General features: G+C 42.9%; 1 protein-coding gene across 4 annotated transcripts in view; it reads left to right on the plus strand.

The window, feature by feature from the left end:
• The first annotated feature begins 360 nt into the window (after positions 1-360).
• The window catches only part of LOC115124261 (cytosolic purine 5'-nucleotidase-like), a 37049-nt gene continuing 17853 nt past the window's right edge, over positions 361-19556 (plus strand). The window contains exons 1-4 of one of the 4 annotated variants that reach the window (XM_065001482.1): positions 361-552; positions 3547-3679; positions 13916-13989; positions 19112-19229. In XM_065001482.1, coding sequence (XP_064857554.1) covers positions 3579-3679; positions 13916-13989; positions 19112-19229 — 293 coding nt within the window. In that variant the 5' untranslated portion in view covers positions 361-552; positions 3547-3578. Of the gene's footprint in view, positions 553-3546; positions 3680-9255; positions 9336-13915; positions 13990-19111; positions 19230-19556 lie in introns of those variants that run through there. The other 3 variants (XM_029653663.2, XM_065001480.1, XM_065001481.1) reach the window with 3 other exon arrangements.

Consider the following 19556-nt stretch of genomic DNA (forward strand, 5'->3'; position numbering starts at 1 on the left):
TTAAGACTGACTTACTCCTGAGACTGACTACTTACTGGAGCCTATTCATCAAAATAATAGAGAATAGAGAAATGATTTGCCTAATAGAAAAAGTATGAATTGTCAATAGATTGATTTGGAAAAACAAATCAAAGTTTGCAATAGTGTTTGCAGTAAAACTTGTGAAATTACGAAATCACAACTGTATTTTTATTCTAAATACATTTAGTGAATGAAAGGAATTGCAACAGTAGTCATTGATGGCCCATTGTTGATATCAGAATTGTATTCAGCCTAAAATCATCACATTTCAATAATACCATTTATGTCCCTCCCCCATACAGCCGAAAACACCGCCCACTGTCTCCGTAACAATCCAGTCAGTAGAGAGCTTTTCCAAGAAATTGCGAAAGAATCATATCTCCACGGACTGTGTATGCATAACGTATCTACTTGTTCTTCTGCGAGTGCATTTCAGATACTTTTTTCGATTTTGTTCCACGTTGATCGTGTATGAAGCGCATGCTCAGATTACCAAACGGTGCAGTTTTTGCTTTATCGAGGAATACAGAGGTGAGTGTATGTAAAGTTGGTCACAGAACACCCGTTTTTGTTCTATTCTACTATAGACAGTCTGCCACTGGCTTTTCCGTGAAGGGGGAGCAGATGTGAATGGTTGTTTTGTAACCTGCTAGCTAGCTTAGCATAATGCTAATAAATGCGACAAAATAGTTCAATTGTGGCTTAGCTAACGTCCATTTTGTAAATTGCCTAACGTTAGTATTTAATGCTAAACTCCATAATCAGCTGTTCGCTGGCAAGGTAGCTATAACTAGCTAACCCCCTTGGCGACCTGCAAGCAAAGAAAATGTGATTTGACAGAGACCATTGTTTGTGCCGGCAAGATAAGCGCATAATGACAGCCCTGCGCGAGCTGAGCCTATAATTAAAAGGTAGCTACAGTATAAATTTCAGGCTAACAATGAGCTAAACCTAGTTATTAAATATGCAATATATAACTTTTTTTGGGCCACCCAACCAAATTCACATAGAAATACAGGTTATAGATATTTTATTATTGAAAGCAAGTCTAAGAAGCGGCAGACCTGTTCTATGTGCGCTTTTTCTATGCTTCCCGTTCTTAAGTTTTTGTTTTGTATACCAGCTTCAAACACAATATTTTAGTTTATGGAAAATATATTAAATGGTACAATGGTTCTCTACACAATGACGGGTTGTTTTGTCACGAACTGAGGTGAAATATTAGCAAGTGATTTATGAATATTGCACCTTTTTAAAGCACATACCTAGCTAGGAATTTAAAATGTGACCTAGCTAACTAATGTATCACTTTTTGTTGGCCACAAAATTGCTGTTAGTTACCATGTTAGCTAGCGAAGCACAGCTGCTTATTGCTTGCTACTCAAATGGAGTAGTTACTGCTAGTTTACTTAACATTATTTTTACCTTGTGTGGTTTGCCCATTTTTTTTTTAGCAAACGTGAAAAGTAGTTAGCTGCTACATAACGTTAGCTATCTATTTGTTTAATCAAAAACATCTGGCATGGTGCATCATCAGCCAATCAGGCATTGACTGGTCTGACGAGGCAGGTCCAGTGTTCCCTGTAGGACCTTGGACCAAGTCTGAACACTGTATAATTTTTGAGGATAAACATATTAACTTGGTCTTTGATTGTATAGCCCATTACAAAATGTTAAATAAAGCTTTACTCTGCATATCTTCACTGGTTTGTCAAGGAGCATAAGGCTGGAATAGGCAAACTTTTATCTATGCCAAAAATGCCAAGGGCTGTCCTTGGCCTCCTTAGAAAACTTGCTCAGTTGAGTAGTTCACACTGTGATGTCACTTTGCCTGAACCCAGTTTCAGAGCCTCTCATCAGATGTCATTTTTCCTGAGCACAGCTGAGAGTGAGGAAACTCATGGTTGCTGGGGATAAGTCTTTCCCTCACCCTTAGCCAGCAGATCTGACCCGCTTGCTTACAGCTTATACTAGGGTTGGACAGCATTCCTGTGTATATTAAGACACCGTGGAGCCGGCGTGAGGTATTGCTCAGAAAACGTACCTCAATCCAAGGATGAGAAATGTGTTGTACTCCTGAGTTGTCCCAATATCTCAACTGTCACACCATGAGAAGATTGCACGACTGCTAAAAACGAGTAGTCTTCTCTGTGTAACAGTTGGGATAACGGGACAATTCAAAGTACAACACATTTCTCATCCCTGGATTGAGGTACATTTCCCGAGCCTTATCTCACACCGGCACACAGTGCCTTTTAATATACACAGGAATTCTATACAACCCTAGTGCTGCTGTAAGCAAGGTCAGATCTGCTGGCTACCTCAACCCTTCAACCCCTCAAGGTTTTCTCGCTTGTTTGTGTATTGTGTCATTTGCGAGTTGTGTGACAAAGAAAAGCTGACCTCAGCTTTTTTCTCCTGCTCACTTCTCTAGTCTCCTGGGTGATAGAGAAGGCAGTTAATGTATAAAAACAAACCTGCTCACTTCTCTAGTCTCCTGGGTGATAGAGAAGGCAGTTAATGTATAAAAACAAACCTGCTCACTTCTCTAGTCTCCTGGGTGATAGAGAAGGCAGTTAATGTATAAAAACAAACCTGCTCACTTCTCTAGTCTCCTGGGTGATAGAGAAGGCAGTTAATGTATAAAAAAAACCTGGTCGTTCTCTGGAGAGACCGCTAAAAACATAAATCTTTCCCCTGAGAATTTTACGCTGCTAAAAACTGAACAGATGTGAATGCTGGCACTGAAGGCTCTATTCATTTCTGTTTTTATCATAATAAAAACAATAATGTGTTACTGTCTACCGTACAGCTCAATTTCCTCTCACGTGTGCTCGATTTAATCTAACCTGCCCTAACTCTTTGTCCCTCAAACTGAGTAGCCCAGAAGAAGTGAGTGACTCCTTTTGATTTCTTCCACCTGGGTGGCCGGCCGTTTGTCATTAGCCACAGTCAGGATGAGGACAGTAATTAGTCTTCCATTCAGTCTTCTTGCATAGAAATGGCCTGCAAAGTGTGAACATTGACAACACACACTGTTCGATTTCTTTAGTCGTCAAGAGTGACTCAAACTAGGGATGTGTCCCGAGCGGCACCCTGTACACTAAATATGGAATAGGGTGCCATTGGGCACACCGACTTGGCAAAGTGTATTTTAGGGATTTGATAAGATTATTGTGGTTCTTTTTCATTGACATAACAAACAGCTGGTGTGACTGGAGGACTAGGTTCTCCCCGCCCGGCGGCTCTCCCCGCCTTAGAACTACATAATTAGTCCAAATGCAGCCGGTTTTCAGGCAGTGGCTTGCAACTGTGGCTTGCAACTGTGGCTCGTTCATACAGGTTTCGCAGAGCGAGTGTAGTGAACTCTTTGAGAGTTCATACTCCTCCTGTTTGAAGATTTCAAAGATATTTGACGCTAAATAGATAAGCCTTATAATGTTCAGTTAGGCCTATGCTCAAAGCGCAAGAAGAGGAAACTGCAGAATCATGTCAAGGTGAAGCTCTTATTTTCTCCCTGTCTAGATTGACTTTCAGAGGATTTTAAAGGTATAAACATGACCACTTCATGGAGCGACAGACTGCAGAACTATGCAGACCTTCCAGCCAACATGGACGGGCTGGCCATGAAGAAGTACCGCAGAGAGGCTTACCATAGGTATGTATGGATGGACACTGTCAGTGACATTAGTTACCACAGTTATTGATACTGTCAGGGGTGACATGTTCCCATAGGTAGGTAGGTAGGTAGGTATGTATGTATGTATGTACAGTGGGGAGAACAAGTATTTGATACACTGCCGATTTTGCAGGTTTTCCCACTTACAAAGCATGTAGAGGTCTGTAATTTTTATCATAGGTACACTTCAACTGTGAGAGACTGAATCTAAAACAAAAATCCAGAAAATCACATTGTATGATTTTAAGTAATTAGCATTTTATTGCATGACATAAGTATTTGATACATCAGAAAAGCATAACTTAATATTTGGTACAGAAACCTTTGTTTGCAATTACAGAGATCATACGTTTCCTGTAGTTCTTGACCAGGTTTGCACCCACTGCAGCAGGGATTTTAGCCCACTCCTCCATACAGACCTTCTCCAGATCCTTCAGGTTTTGGGGCTGTCGCTGGGCAATACGGACTTTCAGCTCCCTCCAAAGATTTTCTATTGGGTTCAGGCCTAGAGACTGGCTAGGCCACTCCAGGACCTTGAGATGCTTCTTACGGAGCCACTCCTTAGTTGCCCTGGCTGTGTGTTTCGGGTCGTTGTCATGCTGGAAGACCAGGCCACGACCCATCTTCAATGCTCTTACTGAGGGAAGGAGGTTGTTGGCCAAGATCTCGCGATACATGGCCCCATCGATCCTCCCCTCAATACGGTGCAGTCGTCCTGTCCCATTTGCAGAAAAGTATCCCCAAAGAATGATGTTTCCACCTCCATGCTTCACGGTTGGGATGGTGTTCTTGGGGTTGTACTCATCCTTCTTCCTCCAAACACGGCGAGTGGAGTTTAGACCAAAAAGCTCTATTTTTGTCTCATCAGACCACATGACCTTCTCCCATTCCTCCTCTGGATCATCCAGATGGTCATTGGCAAACTTCAGTCGGGCCTGGACATGCGCTGGCTTGAGCAAGGGGACCTTGTGTGCGCTGCAGGATTTTAATCCATGACGGCGTAGGTTGTTACTAATGGTTTTCTTTGATACTGTGGTCCCAGCTCTCTTCAGGTCATTAACCAGGTCCTGCCATGTAGTTCTGGGCTGATCTCTCACCTTCCTCATGATCATTGATGCCCCATGAGGTGAGATCTTGCATTGAGCCACAGACCGAGGGTGATTGACCGTCATCTTGAACTTCTTCCATTTTCTAATAATTGTGCCAACAGTTGTTGCCTTCTCACCAAGCTGCTTGCCTATTGTCCTGTAGCCCATCCCAGCCTTGTGCAGGTCTACAATTTTATCCCTGATGTCCTTACACAGCTCTCTGGTCTTGGCCATTGTGGAGAGGTTGGAGTCTGTTTAATTGAGTGTGTGGACAGGTGTCTTTTATACAGGTAACGAGTTCAAACAGGTGCAGTTAATACAGGTAATGAGTGGAAACCAGGAGGGCTTCTTAAAGAAAAACTAACAGGTCTGTGAGAGCCGGAATTCGTACTGGTTGGTAGGTGATCAAATGCTTATGTCATGCAATAAAATGCAAATTAATTACTTAAAAATCATACAATGTGATTTTCTGGATTTTTGTTTTAGATTCAGTCTCTTACAGTTGAATTGTACCTATGATAAAATTACAGACCTCTACATGCTTTGTAAGTAGGAATACCTGCAAAATCTGTATGTAGAGTGGGGCAAAAAAGTATTTAGTCAGCCAACAATGGTGCAGGTTCTCCCACTTAAAAAGATGAGAGAGGCCTGTAATTTTCATTATAGGTACACTTCAACTATGACAGACAAAATGAGAAAAAAAATCCAGAAAATCACATTGTAGGATTTTTAATGAATTTATTTGCAAAATATGGTGGGTAAAAACTTTTGTTATTGACCAAATACTTAATCTCAATACTTTGTTATATACCGTTTGTTGGCAATGACCGAGGTCAAATGTTTTCAGTAAGTCTTCACAAGGTTTTCACACACTGTTGCTGGTATTTTGGCCCATTCCTCCATGCAGATCTCCTCTAGCGCAGTGATGTTTTGGGGCTGTTGCTGGGCAACACGGACTTTCAACTCCCTCCAAAGATTTTCTATGGGGTTGAGATCTGGAGACTGGCTAGGCCACTCCAGGACCTTGACATGCTTCTTACGAAGAAGCCACTCCTTTGTTGCCCGGGCGTTGTGTTTGGGATCATTGTCATGCTGAAAGACCCAGCCACGTTTCATCTTCAATGCCCTTGCTGATGGAAGGAGGTTTTCACTCAAAATCTCACGATACATGGCCCCATTCATTCTTTCCTTTACACGGATCAGTCGTCCTGGTCCCTTTGCAGAAAAACATCCCCAAAGCATGATGTTTCCACCCGCATGCTGCACAGTAGGTATGGTGTTCTTTGGATGCAACTCTGCATTCTTTGTCCTCCAAACAGTTTTTACCAAAAAGTTATATTTTGGTTTCATCTGACCATATGACATTCTCCCAATCTTCTTCTGGATCATCCAAATGCTCTCTATCAAACTTCAGACGGGCCTGGATATGTACTGGTTTAAGCAGGGGGACATGTCTGGCACTGCAGGATTTGAGTCCCTGGCGGCGTAGTGTGTTACTGATAGTAGGCTTTGTTACTCTGGTCCCAGCTCTCTGCAGGTCATTCACTAGGTCTCCCCGTGTGGTTCTGGGATTTTTGCTCACCGTTCTTGTGATAATTTTGACCCCACGGGGTGAGATCTTGCGTGGAGCCCCAGATCGAGGGAGATTATCAGTGGTCTTGTATGTCTTCCATTTCCTAATAATTGCTCCCACAGTTGATTTCTTCAAACCAATCTGCTTACCTATTGCAGATTCAGTCTTCCCAGCCTGGTGCAGGTGTACAATTTTGTTTTTGGTGTCCTTCGACAGCTCTTTGGTCTTGGCCATAGTGGAGTTTGGAGTGTGACTGTTTGAGGTTGTGGACAGGTGTCTTTTATACTGATAACAAGTTCAAACAGGTACCATTAATACAGGTAACGAGTGGAGGACAGAGGAGCCTCTTAAAGAAGAAGTTACAGGCCTGTGAGAGCCAGAAATCTTGCTTGTTTGTAGGTTACCAAATACTTATTTTCCACCATAATTTACAAATTCATAAAAAATCCTACAATGTGATTTTCTGGATTTCTTTTCTTCTAATTTTGTCTGTCATAGTTGAAGTGTACCTATGATGAAAATTACAGGCATCTTTTTAAGTGTGAGAACTTGCACAATTGGTGGCTGACTAAATACTTTTTTTTGCCCCACTGTATGTATGTATGTATGTACAGTACTCGTCAAAAGTTTGGACACACCTACTCATTCAAGGGTTTTTATTTATTTTGACTATTTTCTACATTGTAGAATAATAGTAAAAACATCAAAACACATGGAATCATGTAGTAACCAAAAAAGTGTTAAACACTCTTGGCATTCTCTCAACCAGCTTCACCTGAAATGCTTTTCCAACAGTCTTGAAGGAGTTCCTACATATGCTGATTAGTTGTTTGCTGCTTTTCCTTCACTCTGCAGTCCAACTCACCCTAAATCATCTCACCCTAAATCATGAGGTCAGGTGGTTGTGGAGGCCAGGTCATCTGATGCAGCACTCCATCACTCTCCTTGTTGGTCACATTGCTCAGCAGCCTGGAGGTGTGTTGGGTCATTTTCCTGTTGAAAAGCACAAATCTGATGGGATGGCGTATCGCTGCAGAATACTGTGGTAGCCATGCGGGTTAAGTGTGCCTTAAATTCTAAATAAATCACTGACAGTGTCACCAGAAAAGCACCATCACACCTCCTCCATGCTTCACGGTGGGAACCACACATGCAGAGATCATCCGTTCACTTATTCTTCATCTCACAAAGACACGGCGGTTGGAAGCAAAAATCTCAAATTTAGACACATCAGAACAAAGGACAGATTTCCACCGGTCTAATGTCCATTGCTCGTGTTTCTTGGCCCAAGCAAGTCTCTTCTTCTTAGTGGTTTCTTTGCAGCAATTCGACCATGAAGGCCCGATTCACTCAGTCTCCTCTGAACAGTTGATGTGTCTGTTACTTGAACTCTGTGGTGCAATCTGAGGTGCAGTTAGTTGCTGATTTCTGAGGCTGGTAACTCTAATGAACTTATCCTCTGACTGGTTGAGGGAATGCCAAGAGTGTGCAAAGCTGTCATCAAGGCAAAGGGTGGCTACTTTGAAGACTCTCAAATATGAAATATATTTTGATTTGTTTAACACTTTTTTTGGTTGCTACATGATTCCATATGTTATTTCATAGTTTTGATGTCTTCACTATTATTCTACAATTTAGAAAATAGTAAACATAAAGAAAAACCCCTGAATGAGTATTTGTGTCCAAACTTTTGACTGGTACTCTGTATGGATGGATGGACACCGGGAAGATAGCCTAGCAGTTAAGCGCTGTGGGCCAGGAATCGATAGGTTGTTGGTTCGAATCCTCAAGCCGACTAGGTGAAAAATCTGTCGAGACACTTAACCCTAATTGCGCCTGTAAGTCGCTGTGGATAAGATCGTCTGCTTAATGACTAACATGTAAATGATGTACAATAAGATTCAGTTATATTAACCTACTGTACTGTATGTAGCCGTGTATTGTGTGTCACTGTTTTCTTTAGTCATTAGTCTACCACAGATAATTACAGCAGCAACATATGACAGGACGCTATGATACTACTAGTCCCAACCCTCTGTTTGTAAATGTCTTTCAATGTCAACTTTCCACAGCCTAATTCTCAGTTCACACCGTCATAACCACTCAGTATGTCTTGTAAATTGCTGCGGATTTGAATGTGGTGTAGTTGTAGGTTATTCTTTGGTCCAAGATCTTGTGACAACCTGTCAGCCATGTAGCGTATATTACAGAGTCCGTGTGTACTAGTTTGTTTTACACCCGTTCAGTGTAAAACCAAGTCTCTGTGGATTTCATTTAGCACTTCCTGTCTGAAGCGTCTTCCTCTGAACTTCATGACCGTTATGCCAACTTCCTGTTCAACTGAAACGCACGTATTTTCTCAATACTGACATGTCATTTGTGATGTGTTGGAGGTGGGGAATATGGCAAAAAAAATCCATATTGCGATAAATTGCCTGAATTTAAGCGAGAACGATAAGTTTACAACATGAATGTACACCACAGGTTTTTGAAATGAGCCTTTAAACTACTAGTACCTGTTTGATGGTTGTAGCCATCAATTGTCCCATTAACAAACATCCATATTATATTAGCAAACTTATTTCATTTCAAACTTCACATTCCTCTACTATAGGCTACTTATCGTAATGGAAGATGTCAGCAAAATGTCTGTCGATCATTTTCGGTTCATCATCCCAGCTCTAGTGTGTGTGTGTGTGGTCCTACACTAGCTGTGTGCAGCGGTCAAATAACCTCTCTAACTCGATAAACTAGTCCTCTAATTCGTTAAATATAGGCTAAAGTGGTGCTCGGTCGTAAAATAGGTTACAATGGTTTGACAGTCACTTACATTTGTAATTGAAAATGGGGACCCTAAAATAGATGAGCCCTAAATTCATATTATCTCATGACAGGAAAGAAGCCTTTGGCCGTGCATGCTGGTTAGCTGGCCTTAACGGTAGACAATGGCAGTGGGCAGGAATGCCGGCTTCACGTGAGTGAGATAAACAGCCGCTTGTGCAACGTTTAACTTCACCAAAGAGACGTTGTGTGTGTGTGGTGTGTGTGTGTGCGCGTGCGGCTTAATTGCAGTTATTTCATACGGTTACATAACCTATGGACATTACAGCGCCACTAAAGCTGTCACTGTGTCGCTGTTGGGTCTGAGTTCACTGGCACTCTGGCATCTGTAAGGAAGTCTGTAAGCGAAGTCCCTCAACAACAACAGCGTTGAACTGTTACTACCTGGTTGTTTTGAGGGGCTGATGCATTTATGTACATTTAACAATACTTTTTTTGTTGAAATGTCAGGCTTAGTTTAACAAACTTTGCAGATTCAAAAATGTCAGCAACCTTTACAGAAAGAATATCTTTGCTGAAAGGCTGATGAAACCATACAATGAAACAATCCACTCAGTCAGTAAGGTGAACACCATTTGTTAGTCTGGTCTGTTAGACCTAGATAAACTCTTTCATGGTAGGTTCAATGTACTGTTTCCATAAGATAAGGGTACTGGTGGTACACAAATCTGCCTGATTGTCACACGCTGTGGTCTGCCTAAGCTAGGGATTCACTGTTAGATATAGACTACATAGAAATAGAATCACTGTGCTCTGAGGGGCTTTACCCGTTCTAGTAAATATATTTTTACGTCGCCTGCACCTAAAAGTGAATCCCTCAGTCAGACTACAGTGGCGACAACCAGACAATCAGGTAATGGTAGGCTAGTACGGGAGGCCGGCCCACACATTCAGTCTATTTGAGGCCCAGTCATCAGGTCAAAGTGGGCTGTCCCCCACCGTCACGCTTTGTCAATAGTAGGGAAATGAGTACTCGCAACATTTATGACTCCCACTCACGTTCACCTCGGTGCTAATAGCCCCAGAACATCTTGGTCTATTTGCAGAAGGAGGGCCTGAACTGTACACCTAGAGTTTGACCGTTTAACCTGTTCATAGGGGGACTGGAACAAGGAGAACCCCCAGTAATCTACCCATTACTTCAAGACCCCGCTTTGTACTCAATGCTGAGAATACAGTAGGTCCTTCTTAGGCCTACTCGCATTCCAGACGATTGTTATCAGTTAGCCTAGAGAGACCTCGGCTGTAAGCTACAGCTTAGTGTCAGTAGTAGGTCTACCTCACATCCAGTGCACTGACATTATAATCGTATCATCCATATTAGGGATTGTAAGCATCAGATATTCTTCTGAGTTAAAGCAATGAATGGTGTTACGTTCTCCTTATTCCTGATGGATAGCATAGCCCCTATTCACAAACTGTCTCAGAGTTAGGAGCGCAGATCTAGGATCAGGTCCCTCCGGTCCATACAATCACATTCATTATCATCTAAAAGGCCAAACTGACCCTAGTTCACGATGACTCTTTGCGAATACAGGCTTGAGCCTTGGTACTGTACAGTAGCCTAGCTCCAGTGGCTTAGGGCCTGGGAGGCACTGAGTTTGTTGCTGTTTCCACCTGATGGATTGTTCTGGATGTCTTTGAGGGCTACAGCAAACGGCAACTCCCCCCAACCAACAACACTAGTGACAAACGGACACCACAAACAACAACAACAATAACAGAGAATGATGCAGAATGGCAACAATAATTTTTGCAACAAGTCAGAAATTGAATGGCAAGGAAGCAAAGAGAGTGGGCTCTTTTTGTTTCTGGGCTGGAGTTGGAATAGCATTATGTAAGCGGGCTAGGCCAGAGCGCAGGCTAGTACACTTTTAGTCACGACACATAATGCATCGTATGTCTGCCGCCGGGCTTAACTCGCAGTGGAAGCTGGTTCAGTATGGAGCTGCAGCAAGGTAATGACAAAATATTGGATCATTTATGAATGTATTATGGTCTATTTCCTAGGACGGTGACGATAGCAGTATCATAATAGCTGTGTTCAAATACCCATATTAACATACTGTATACTACGTACTTAATGAGTGTATATACTACATACTATTAGTTAATTTTAGTATACTGTAAAATAACTGTATCCTTTCAGTTGAGTGTACTAGTGCTTTGCCTGTCCACCGGAAGTTGATGCTGTTGCTATGCAACCTCTTTCTAGCTTGTTAGCATAACAAATGACTAGCTAGACCTTTTTACAATCTTCAATCTGGAGCGTATGTAAATTCAGAGCGTTCAGGGCGCACACACTGGACTCTGGTCGAGGAGTAGGGTTGATCTGAGCGTTCTGACCTCACAACGGCAGTCAAGCACCCAAGCTAACTGGCTAACGTTGGCTAGCTTGTTAGCTACTTCCAGACACAAATGAGAGAACACCTCTCTGACCATTTTACTCGCCCTAGCAGAGCTGGTTATCCAGAGCGTTGGTGACTGTAACTGTGCTGCTGGCAACATTTTAATTACGTTTTTTTTAAGCCAACGTTTGACACCGGTCATATTCAATGGGTGTTGAGCGTTCAGAAATTCATCAGTTATTCTGCGCTCTGGCACACTCAGACTAGAGTGCTCTGAAATTGGAGAAGATAGCCAGCGCGAATTTACAAACGCGCCCTCAGACGAGACGACAGTGCTCTGAAATCGGAGTAGATAAGACAGAATTAGCAATGCCCGTTGAGAATGCACAATGACTAAACCACAGAGCTAAGAATGAAGTGAACAATCATGTCAATAAACATAGAGTAGTTAGTTATATAGCATATAGTTAATATACTGCCTGGCAAATTCGATATGTTAGTAGCCAACTAACTTTAGGACTGTAGCTAGCTTGCATATACTGCTGTGATGATATGCGGTTCGTAAGGTTAGCTAACTGTCAGCCAACATAACATGTAATGTAACTTATTTCAAAAGTCATTACTTTATTACATTGCTCAACATTTTCTTAACATTTGTCTCAATTAGTTAAAGCAATTAGTATCTTTTCTCATTGGACTTTAGCTGCATATTTTCCACCATTTTTTTTCAAATCTGAAAACGTTGTGAAGCCACGCCCATTTTGCATTATGGGCCCTAAAAGCACGGAAATTGTGTCCACTGCTTGTATACTTCGTATTTTGGCGAATTTAGTACGACTTCCAGAACTTTTGGCATACTAACTATATCCATACTATGACCAATAAGCATACTACATACTCAATTTAAGTCACAAATAGTACATTAGTGTGGTTAGTGTGAGTATTCGATCATAGTGAATATGTTTTCCATGGTAAAAATGAAAACACAAAGCAGACAATTCTTTGCTCCTTTAAAAACCTGCTGTATTTAAAATATTGTGTTTTATAGCTTGGAAAATATATAAATGTGACTTGATGACAACATAATGATGTATGTTACCAACAATAGGACTTTTTTTGTAAAGAAGATAAATCTGTTTATTTATTTTGCCATGATACTAACTGGTATCGTCCCAGACCTACTACTTCCCGGAATAGGAAAAGGGTAGTGTTGGGGTGGTGTTGGGGTAGTGTTGGCGTGTTGTGGAAATGAAGATTGTGTCAGATGTGGATTGACTGTTTCGGATGAAAGAAACCGGTTTGTGGAATGCCTGTCAACATGTTTTCAATCTCATTAACAGATATGTAGTTGTTGAACTGGATTGACTAGTTGTATGAAACATATATTTTTTTAAATGGCTAGATTAATTATGTTGATTTGTGCATGAAAACATCTGGAGACCTTTTTTGAATACCAACATATTTATTTTATAAAATGCGAAATTCTATGTGTAGCCTAATCTTTTTTTACAAGTTACTTTGCAGTATAAGTTGTTTTGTGGTAGTTTGTTCAAAAGCTGTAGGTAGCAGGCTAGGCTGCACTAACACGGAAAAGCCTAGAACCAGAGGAACAGAGATCTCTCTGACTGGAGCTGCCTGGCCTGGCCTGCCACTGGAGTTGGCTGGATCAGAAAGTGTCAGGCAGGATATGCCAACAATGCCGACCACTCCGGCCATGCAGGCCCCCCTACCATGCCTTCAGATTTAACACTGGGGACAGTTGAGCTAGTTGAGGTGCCACCGTAAACATGCTGTCTATGCAGAATGGAGAGTCATGTTCATTAGGTACCAAACTGACTGATACAGGGATGGAACTTGTCCAATAAGAAACGCTCATTTTGCTGTCCATTGCAAAATGTTTTGCTATAGTGTGCACTTGTGAACCTACCCTGTAGGAAGCAATGCACTGTCTAAAGGCTAATAATGCCTTTTAAAAGGTTAAAAAGCTCAGACAGTGAGTCTAGCTGTCTAATACTCAAATTCCTATGTTTTTAAGACATGTGGGAACGTGCCTTGTAAGGCTAGAGAAAATAGGAGCTTACTGACTTCATTATCTGTGCCAGATTGTTTCTAATATCTGTTTAGAGGCCATGCATATCAATTGTAGACGTTTGTTAGGCTATATTTCAAAATGAGCACCACGTCATCACTAGATGGCTAACATTTAATCGCAAAAATACCTCTGCTCATTCTTCTTCTGTGAGAGGCAATTTATCCTAATGTTCTCCTTGCACACAGAGGTAGAACTCTCTTGTATGTCTCTCAAAATCACTCTGAATCACATTCTGATTCTATCCTTCTGTTTCCTCCCTTTTTTGTTTTTTAGAGTTTTTGTTAACAGAAGCTTGGCCATGGAGAAGATTAAATGCTTTGGCTTCGATATGGATTACACTCTAGCCGGTAAGTGCATTACAGTCGCTGCCTTGGCCGTCAACACTTCTTTACAGTGTGTATGTGGGCGCCCTCAGCCCACCGTCACTACTTTACAATGTAGGGTCCACTCTAGTTTGGTTGGCATAGCAACTAGTCGTCGGCCATATTGATTTCTCCTTCAGTGTTTGTTGACAAAGTACACCGGGTCAGAACAGGGGCTCACGTGTCATTCGATAAGCCCAGACCAGACTCACTGGGGACTAGGGGTGGTGGGTAGAAGGGCAGGGGAGGTGTAGGTTTCTTGGGGTACAGCGATGATGGAAAAAGGTGATGAGTTCTTCAGAAGGATACTGTAACGGAGGGAAATGCGTTAACTGAATCTGTAATCTGATTTAGATGTCAGTTTAGATGTATTGTTTTTAGACTCTTCCGTCATTGGAATTTGCAAACAACAAAACTCTTTGACCTCAAGTGAATGGCTAAGACTATCCTCACTTTCTAAATATTAACTAGTACAGTTTCTCTGTATTTGACTAAGCAATAGTAAAAAAAAAAGTAGCAGTAATTCTCTAATAGTTTTCTAAGTGACAATAGGTTGTCTGTAATCCATTGACCTGACCGTCAACCACATGAAGGCTAAAGTCAGTTAGGGGACATCTCTTGACACAATGTCTAGATGATGGCGTTGACATGAGTCCGTGCCCGATTGTAACTGCAAGGCGTGCCGGAACCCTAGATGAGGTTCTCCCCAGTGACCGACAGGAGGCTGAGGTGTCGCTGTGTCGTGCTCTGCCCAGGGAGGCCACAGCCCGTTCCTGTGGTCGCAACTCGAGCATTGAGTGAAGCGATACTATAGCCCTGGCATCTTGTAAACATCATCACTTGGTTATGGACCGTCCCATATTTATTTTATTTAAAAAAAAAAAATAATTTCACCTTTTATTTAACCAGGTAGGCTAGTTGAGAACAAGTTCTCATTTGCAACTGCGACCTGTCCAAGATAAAGCATAGCAGTGTGCACAGACAACAGAGTTACACATGGAGTAAACAATTAACAAGTCAATAACACAGTAGAAAAAAAAGAGAGTCTATATACATTGTGTGCAAAAGGAATGAGGAGGTAGGCGAATAATTACAATTTTGCAGATTAACACTGGAGTGATAAATGATCAGATGGTCATGTACAGGTAGAGATATTGGTGTGCAAAAGAGCAGAAAAGTAAATAAATAAAAACAGTATGGGGATGAGGTAGGTAAAATTGGGTGGACTATTTACCGATAGACTATGTACAGCTGCAGAGATCGGTTAGCTGCTCAGATAGCAGATGTTTGAAGTTGGTGAGGGAGATAAAAGTCTCCAACTTCAGCGATTTTTGCAATTATAAAGAGGCTACATGTCAACAGTTGAGCGTCCGTAAAATCTGCCCTCAGATGATGGAAATGGGATATGGGCCGTGTGTTTGCGGGTACAAGCGATCCCCTTTCCCTAGGGATGACCCCCTCCTCAAAGTCTCACACACACACTGTACTTCTAGATGAATTACCAACCCTCCACTTAGCTGAGTCACTGAAGCACATTTAGCTAGCTAGATAGCGTCTTGACCCATGTTGATAGGACTTGACGCCTGAGGAGTCAAACCCCTCACTTTGACGACTTCTCACGGCAGCAGGTAGGCTATACATTTGGTTTCTGTTTCTAGTGAGGATTTAAGAAGAGGGCTGTTAGGAGTTTTGTTTTCATACAACATGGTTACATGTACAACAAATCCTCTGACTGTAAATAGACCATAACCGTACAGTCGTCCTATACGCTCGTATTAGGACCGTGATCTCTGGTCAGTGTTGAACCATGTTCCTCTATGATATATAGGCCTTCTGTCAATAGCTTAGTGTCACACAGAGGAGATCAAATGTCCTCCCGTCTGTCCATGTCACTACGATACAGTATTTCCACATCAAGACCACGATGCCTGATAAAAGCAAAGGGCATTAGTTGAACCATGCCCTTCGATGATAGGTCATCCGTTATTAACTGTGGTTTATATCAAAGGTCGTGAAATCATCCACTGATGACAGCTCTATGTGGCCTAACACTCCCTGCCCACTCGCCTCTGGCACATTACCGTGGTAACTAGATGCCCCCGGCGACGCTGGCTGTTCTGAAAACACAACATAGAGAGGCTTCACTGTACTGTAGTTCAAATGACACACACACACACACACTGTACACACACACACTGTTCTGAAAACAACCTAGTGAGAGACTCCACTGTTCTGAGAAGCTCAAATGACACTGGAGCCACACTGTTGACCTGTTAGTTCTATAGGGCACGGGGTTATCGTTCACTGTTCCATTGTAGCATGGTGATTAGCCTGAAAGCCATTCGTTTTGGAATAAGCTAGACTATGCTATGCTAACTCTTAGCCTTTGGCAGAGCGGAGCCCAAGCTACTAATTTATGTTATTTTGACATGGTGTTGCTGTCTAATAAAGATACTGCTGTCTGAGTGACAGCGATGTCTGGACCCACCTCCGATACAGCTAGATAATTACTTAGGCCTATAATTAGCAACCAGGAAGTTGTCCAGAAGACACTTCATATGTCATAAGCTATGGCTACGATCCATATGGCACCCTATTCCCGATATAGTACACTTCTTTTGACCTGGTGCCATAGGGCTCTGGTCAAAATTAGTGCGCTTTATTGGGAATAGGGTGCCATTTGGGATGAAGACTGTTTATGTATCTGTATATAGCACAGTCTAGTCCAATAGATTTACAGGTCTACGACCATGTTTTAGTTAAAGGGTAAAGTTGTTTACTCTTAGGTGAGGGGTATAGCTTACATTTGGAAAGAAATTGGCCCTGCAGGACTGTAAATTCTAGCCTGGTCACTCTCTCTACTCACTCACTCGCACACACACACACACACACACACACACACGGCTTAAGGGGAGTATAATTATCTGTCAACGTCTGCATCAGGAGAGGAAGATTTAATGGATCCCCAAGCTTAGTGTGTGTTTGTGTTACCAGGCTATAATTTACTACTTTCCAGTGTCACTTTCGTCCCAAATGTAAGGTATACCCCTCGCCAATGAGTAAACAAATCAACTATTTCAACTTACACATGGTCACAGACCAGTAAATCTAATGGACTAGACCAGGGATGGGCCACCGGCGGGCCACGGAACAATTTCACCCCCCATCTCTCAACTTACTGTTGAGAGATTTAGAATAATAGAACACACAAGGTTCCGTTTCGAAATGTTTAAATAAAACATTTTTTATTGGTAAATTAGTCTAGCGTTCACCTATTTAAACTTGTAGTAACCATGGCCAAATTAGCGACCGGGGTGGGGCCAGTTATCTTAAAACGGCCTACTTTTCTGTTCGCCCCATGGAAAAATGTGTAGAATTGCAGAAATGTTTTGCTCGCAAGGTGGGGATGTGCAGACAGACTCACTGCAACCCCTCACGATGAGTTCTGTTTTTCTGTGACCCCCAACCCCATCAACGTTTCCTATCCCTGGACTAGACTGTGCTATATACACAGACATAAATAGGCTGTGTGTGTTTCCACGCCTGTGTGTGTTTAAGCTAAAGCTGTCTGAAGGTCACAGCAGTGGACAGTGCAGAGAGAGCGAGCGAATTCTGCTCATCGCCGGCCAACCAAAGAGAGAGCTGATCGGGAAGGTGGCAGAGGGGAAAATACTCTTAAAATAGGTTTCTTTGTATCAGCCACAGAGCTTAGGGAAATGGAGGCAGGGATGAGGGGAGGAAAGGTGGGAGGGGCTATTTGTATGGAGGAGTCTGGCCCAGAACTGTGCGACTCTTCGAGGCTGCAGCACTGGGCATGATGCCCACCACTCCTCTGCTTCGCTAGCTAGCCAGGGACACTGGAACACCACAGGGGATTTGAACTCACTAGAGAGCGAGGGAGAGAAAACACACAATTGGGCTAAGAGGCAAACACACAAATGGGTAAATGTGCACACACATATTACACCAAGATGGGTATTCACACTCGTCTGTCTGTCTGTCTGTCTGTCTGTCTGTCTGTCTGTCTGTCTGTCTGTCTGTCTGTCTGTCTGTCTGTCTGTCTGTCTGTCTGTCTGTCTGTCTGTCTGTGCACGCGCTAACTCAGTAAGACACATTTGCCCAGGTCTATTCCTTCCATGTTTGGGGTCTCAGCACTAGCTAGCCTATCCCCACATCGTCCTTCCTGCTCCCTCTAAGCATCAGCCAAGTCCTCCCCTCCTGCAGCCTGACTGGACCTAATGTGGAAAAACACCCTTTATATGAATACCATCTGACAGAGCCTTCTTCCAATGTCAGTTAGCATTCTCATCGGCTGATAGGCCCCTCTGGCCCAGGCCTGGACATTGTATCCCATCGGCTGATAGGCCCCTCTGGCCCAGGCCTGGACATTGTATCCCTCTCTACTTTTCCCCTTCACCCATGGCTTGGCTCACCAGGCCTGGGGGATGTGTTCATTAGGCACCAAACGGCAGAAAACAGACTGAAACAGGGAGGGACTAAATGGACCTGCCCAATAAGAAAGGCTGCTTATCCTTTTCTGTTGCACAACCTTGTAAACTGTTTTCTGTCATGTCCCCTAATGAACAGGGCCCTGGAGATATCTGGTTGTTTGGTGTCTCATTAGTATCAGAGTCCAGAGTTGAGCTATGGATCCTGTTTCTCCACGGATTAGATCCTAGGGTATTCAGGCCCCTGCGCTCGGTGTGTGTGTGCCCGGGCGTGTGCGCGCATGCACTTTAGGGGGAGAGGGGCTAGGCTATGTTATTACCAACAGTATCCCAGATATCCTGACGGTTAGAGACCTTTTTAAAATACCTGTCTCGCGTTGCATCACGTCACCATGTCACGTTGCAATAGCTTACGTGCTGTTGTCGAGGTGAATGGGGTCCCCATTGGCTGGTTGAGGATCAATGGGAGGCTGCAATTTACAGAGTGGTCCGTTCGCAAACAGGCCATTAGACTTGACTTCCCCGTACGTCCTTCTCCTAAATGTATGGTGTCAGTGTAATTACGTGCCTGTTTAGGCATCGGGGAGTGCTGCTGTGTGACTCTGTGTAGTCGACACCGGTTTGTGTTAAATGCTAACATCTGTGTTCCTATTCTCCAGTGTACAAGTCTCCAGAGTACGAGTCCCTGGGCTTTGAGCTGACCGTGGAGCGCCTGGTCCACATCGGTTACCCCCAGGAGCTGCTCAGCTTCGTCTACGACCCCGCCTTCCCCACCAGGTGACCACACACACACACACACACACACACAAGGTGACTACCAATCACATCATACCGTTAATGTTGTTGCCATGGTGATGGCGTTATACTGCTATATATATATTTATTTATTTGAACTGGAAAACGCTTTGATGTCAACGGGGCACCAGCTGTACTTTGTTACCAGGCACCTATTACCTATCACATCATGGTTGCCATGTTGTTGCCATGGTGAGGATGTTTTAATGCTATTTTTATACCTGGCTGCGTGGGTTTCTAATTTGGTCCTGGTTGTAGCTAGGTAGATTGTCTGATGGGCTTTTAAAGATCACGTGTCAACCATTTGTC

This window comes from Oncorhynchus nerka, linkage group LG15, assembly GCF_034236695.1.
Source record: "Oncorhynchus nerka isolate Pitt River linkage group LG15, Oner_Uvic_2.0, whole genome shotgun sequence".
Taxonomy (NCBI): Eukaryota; Metazoa; Chordata; class Actinopteri; order Salmoniformes; family Salmonidae; genus Oncorhynchus; species Oncorhynchus nerka.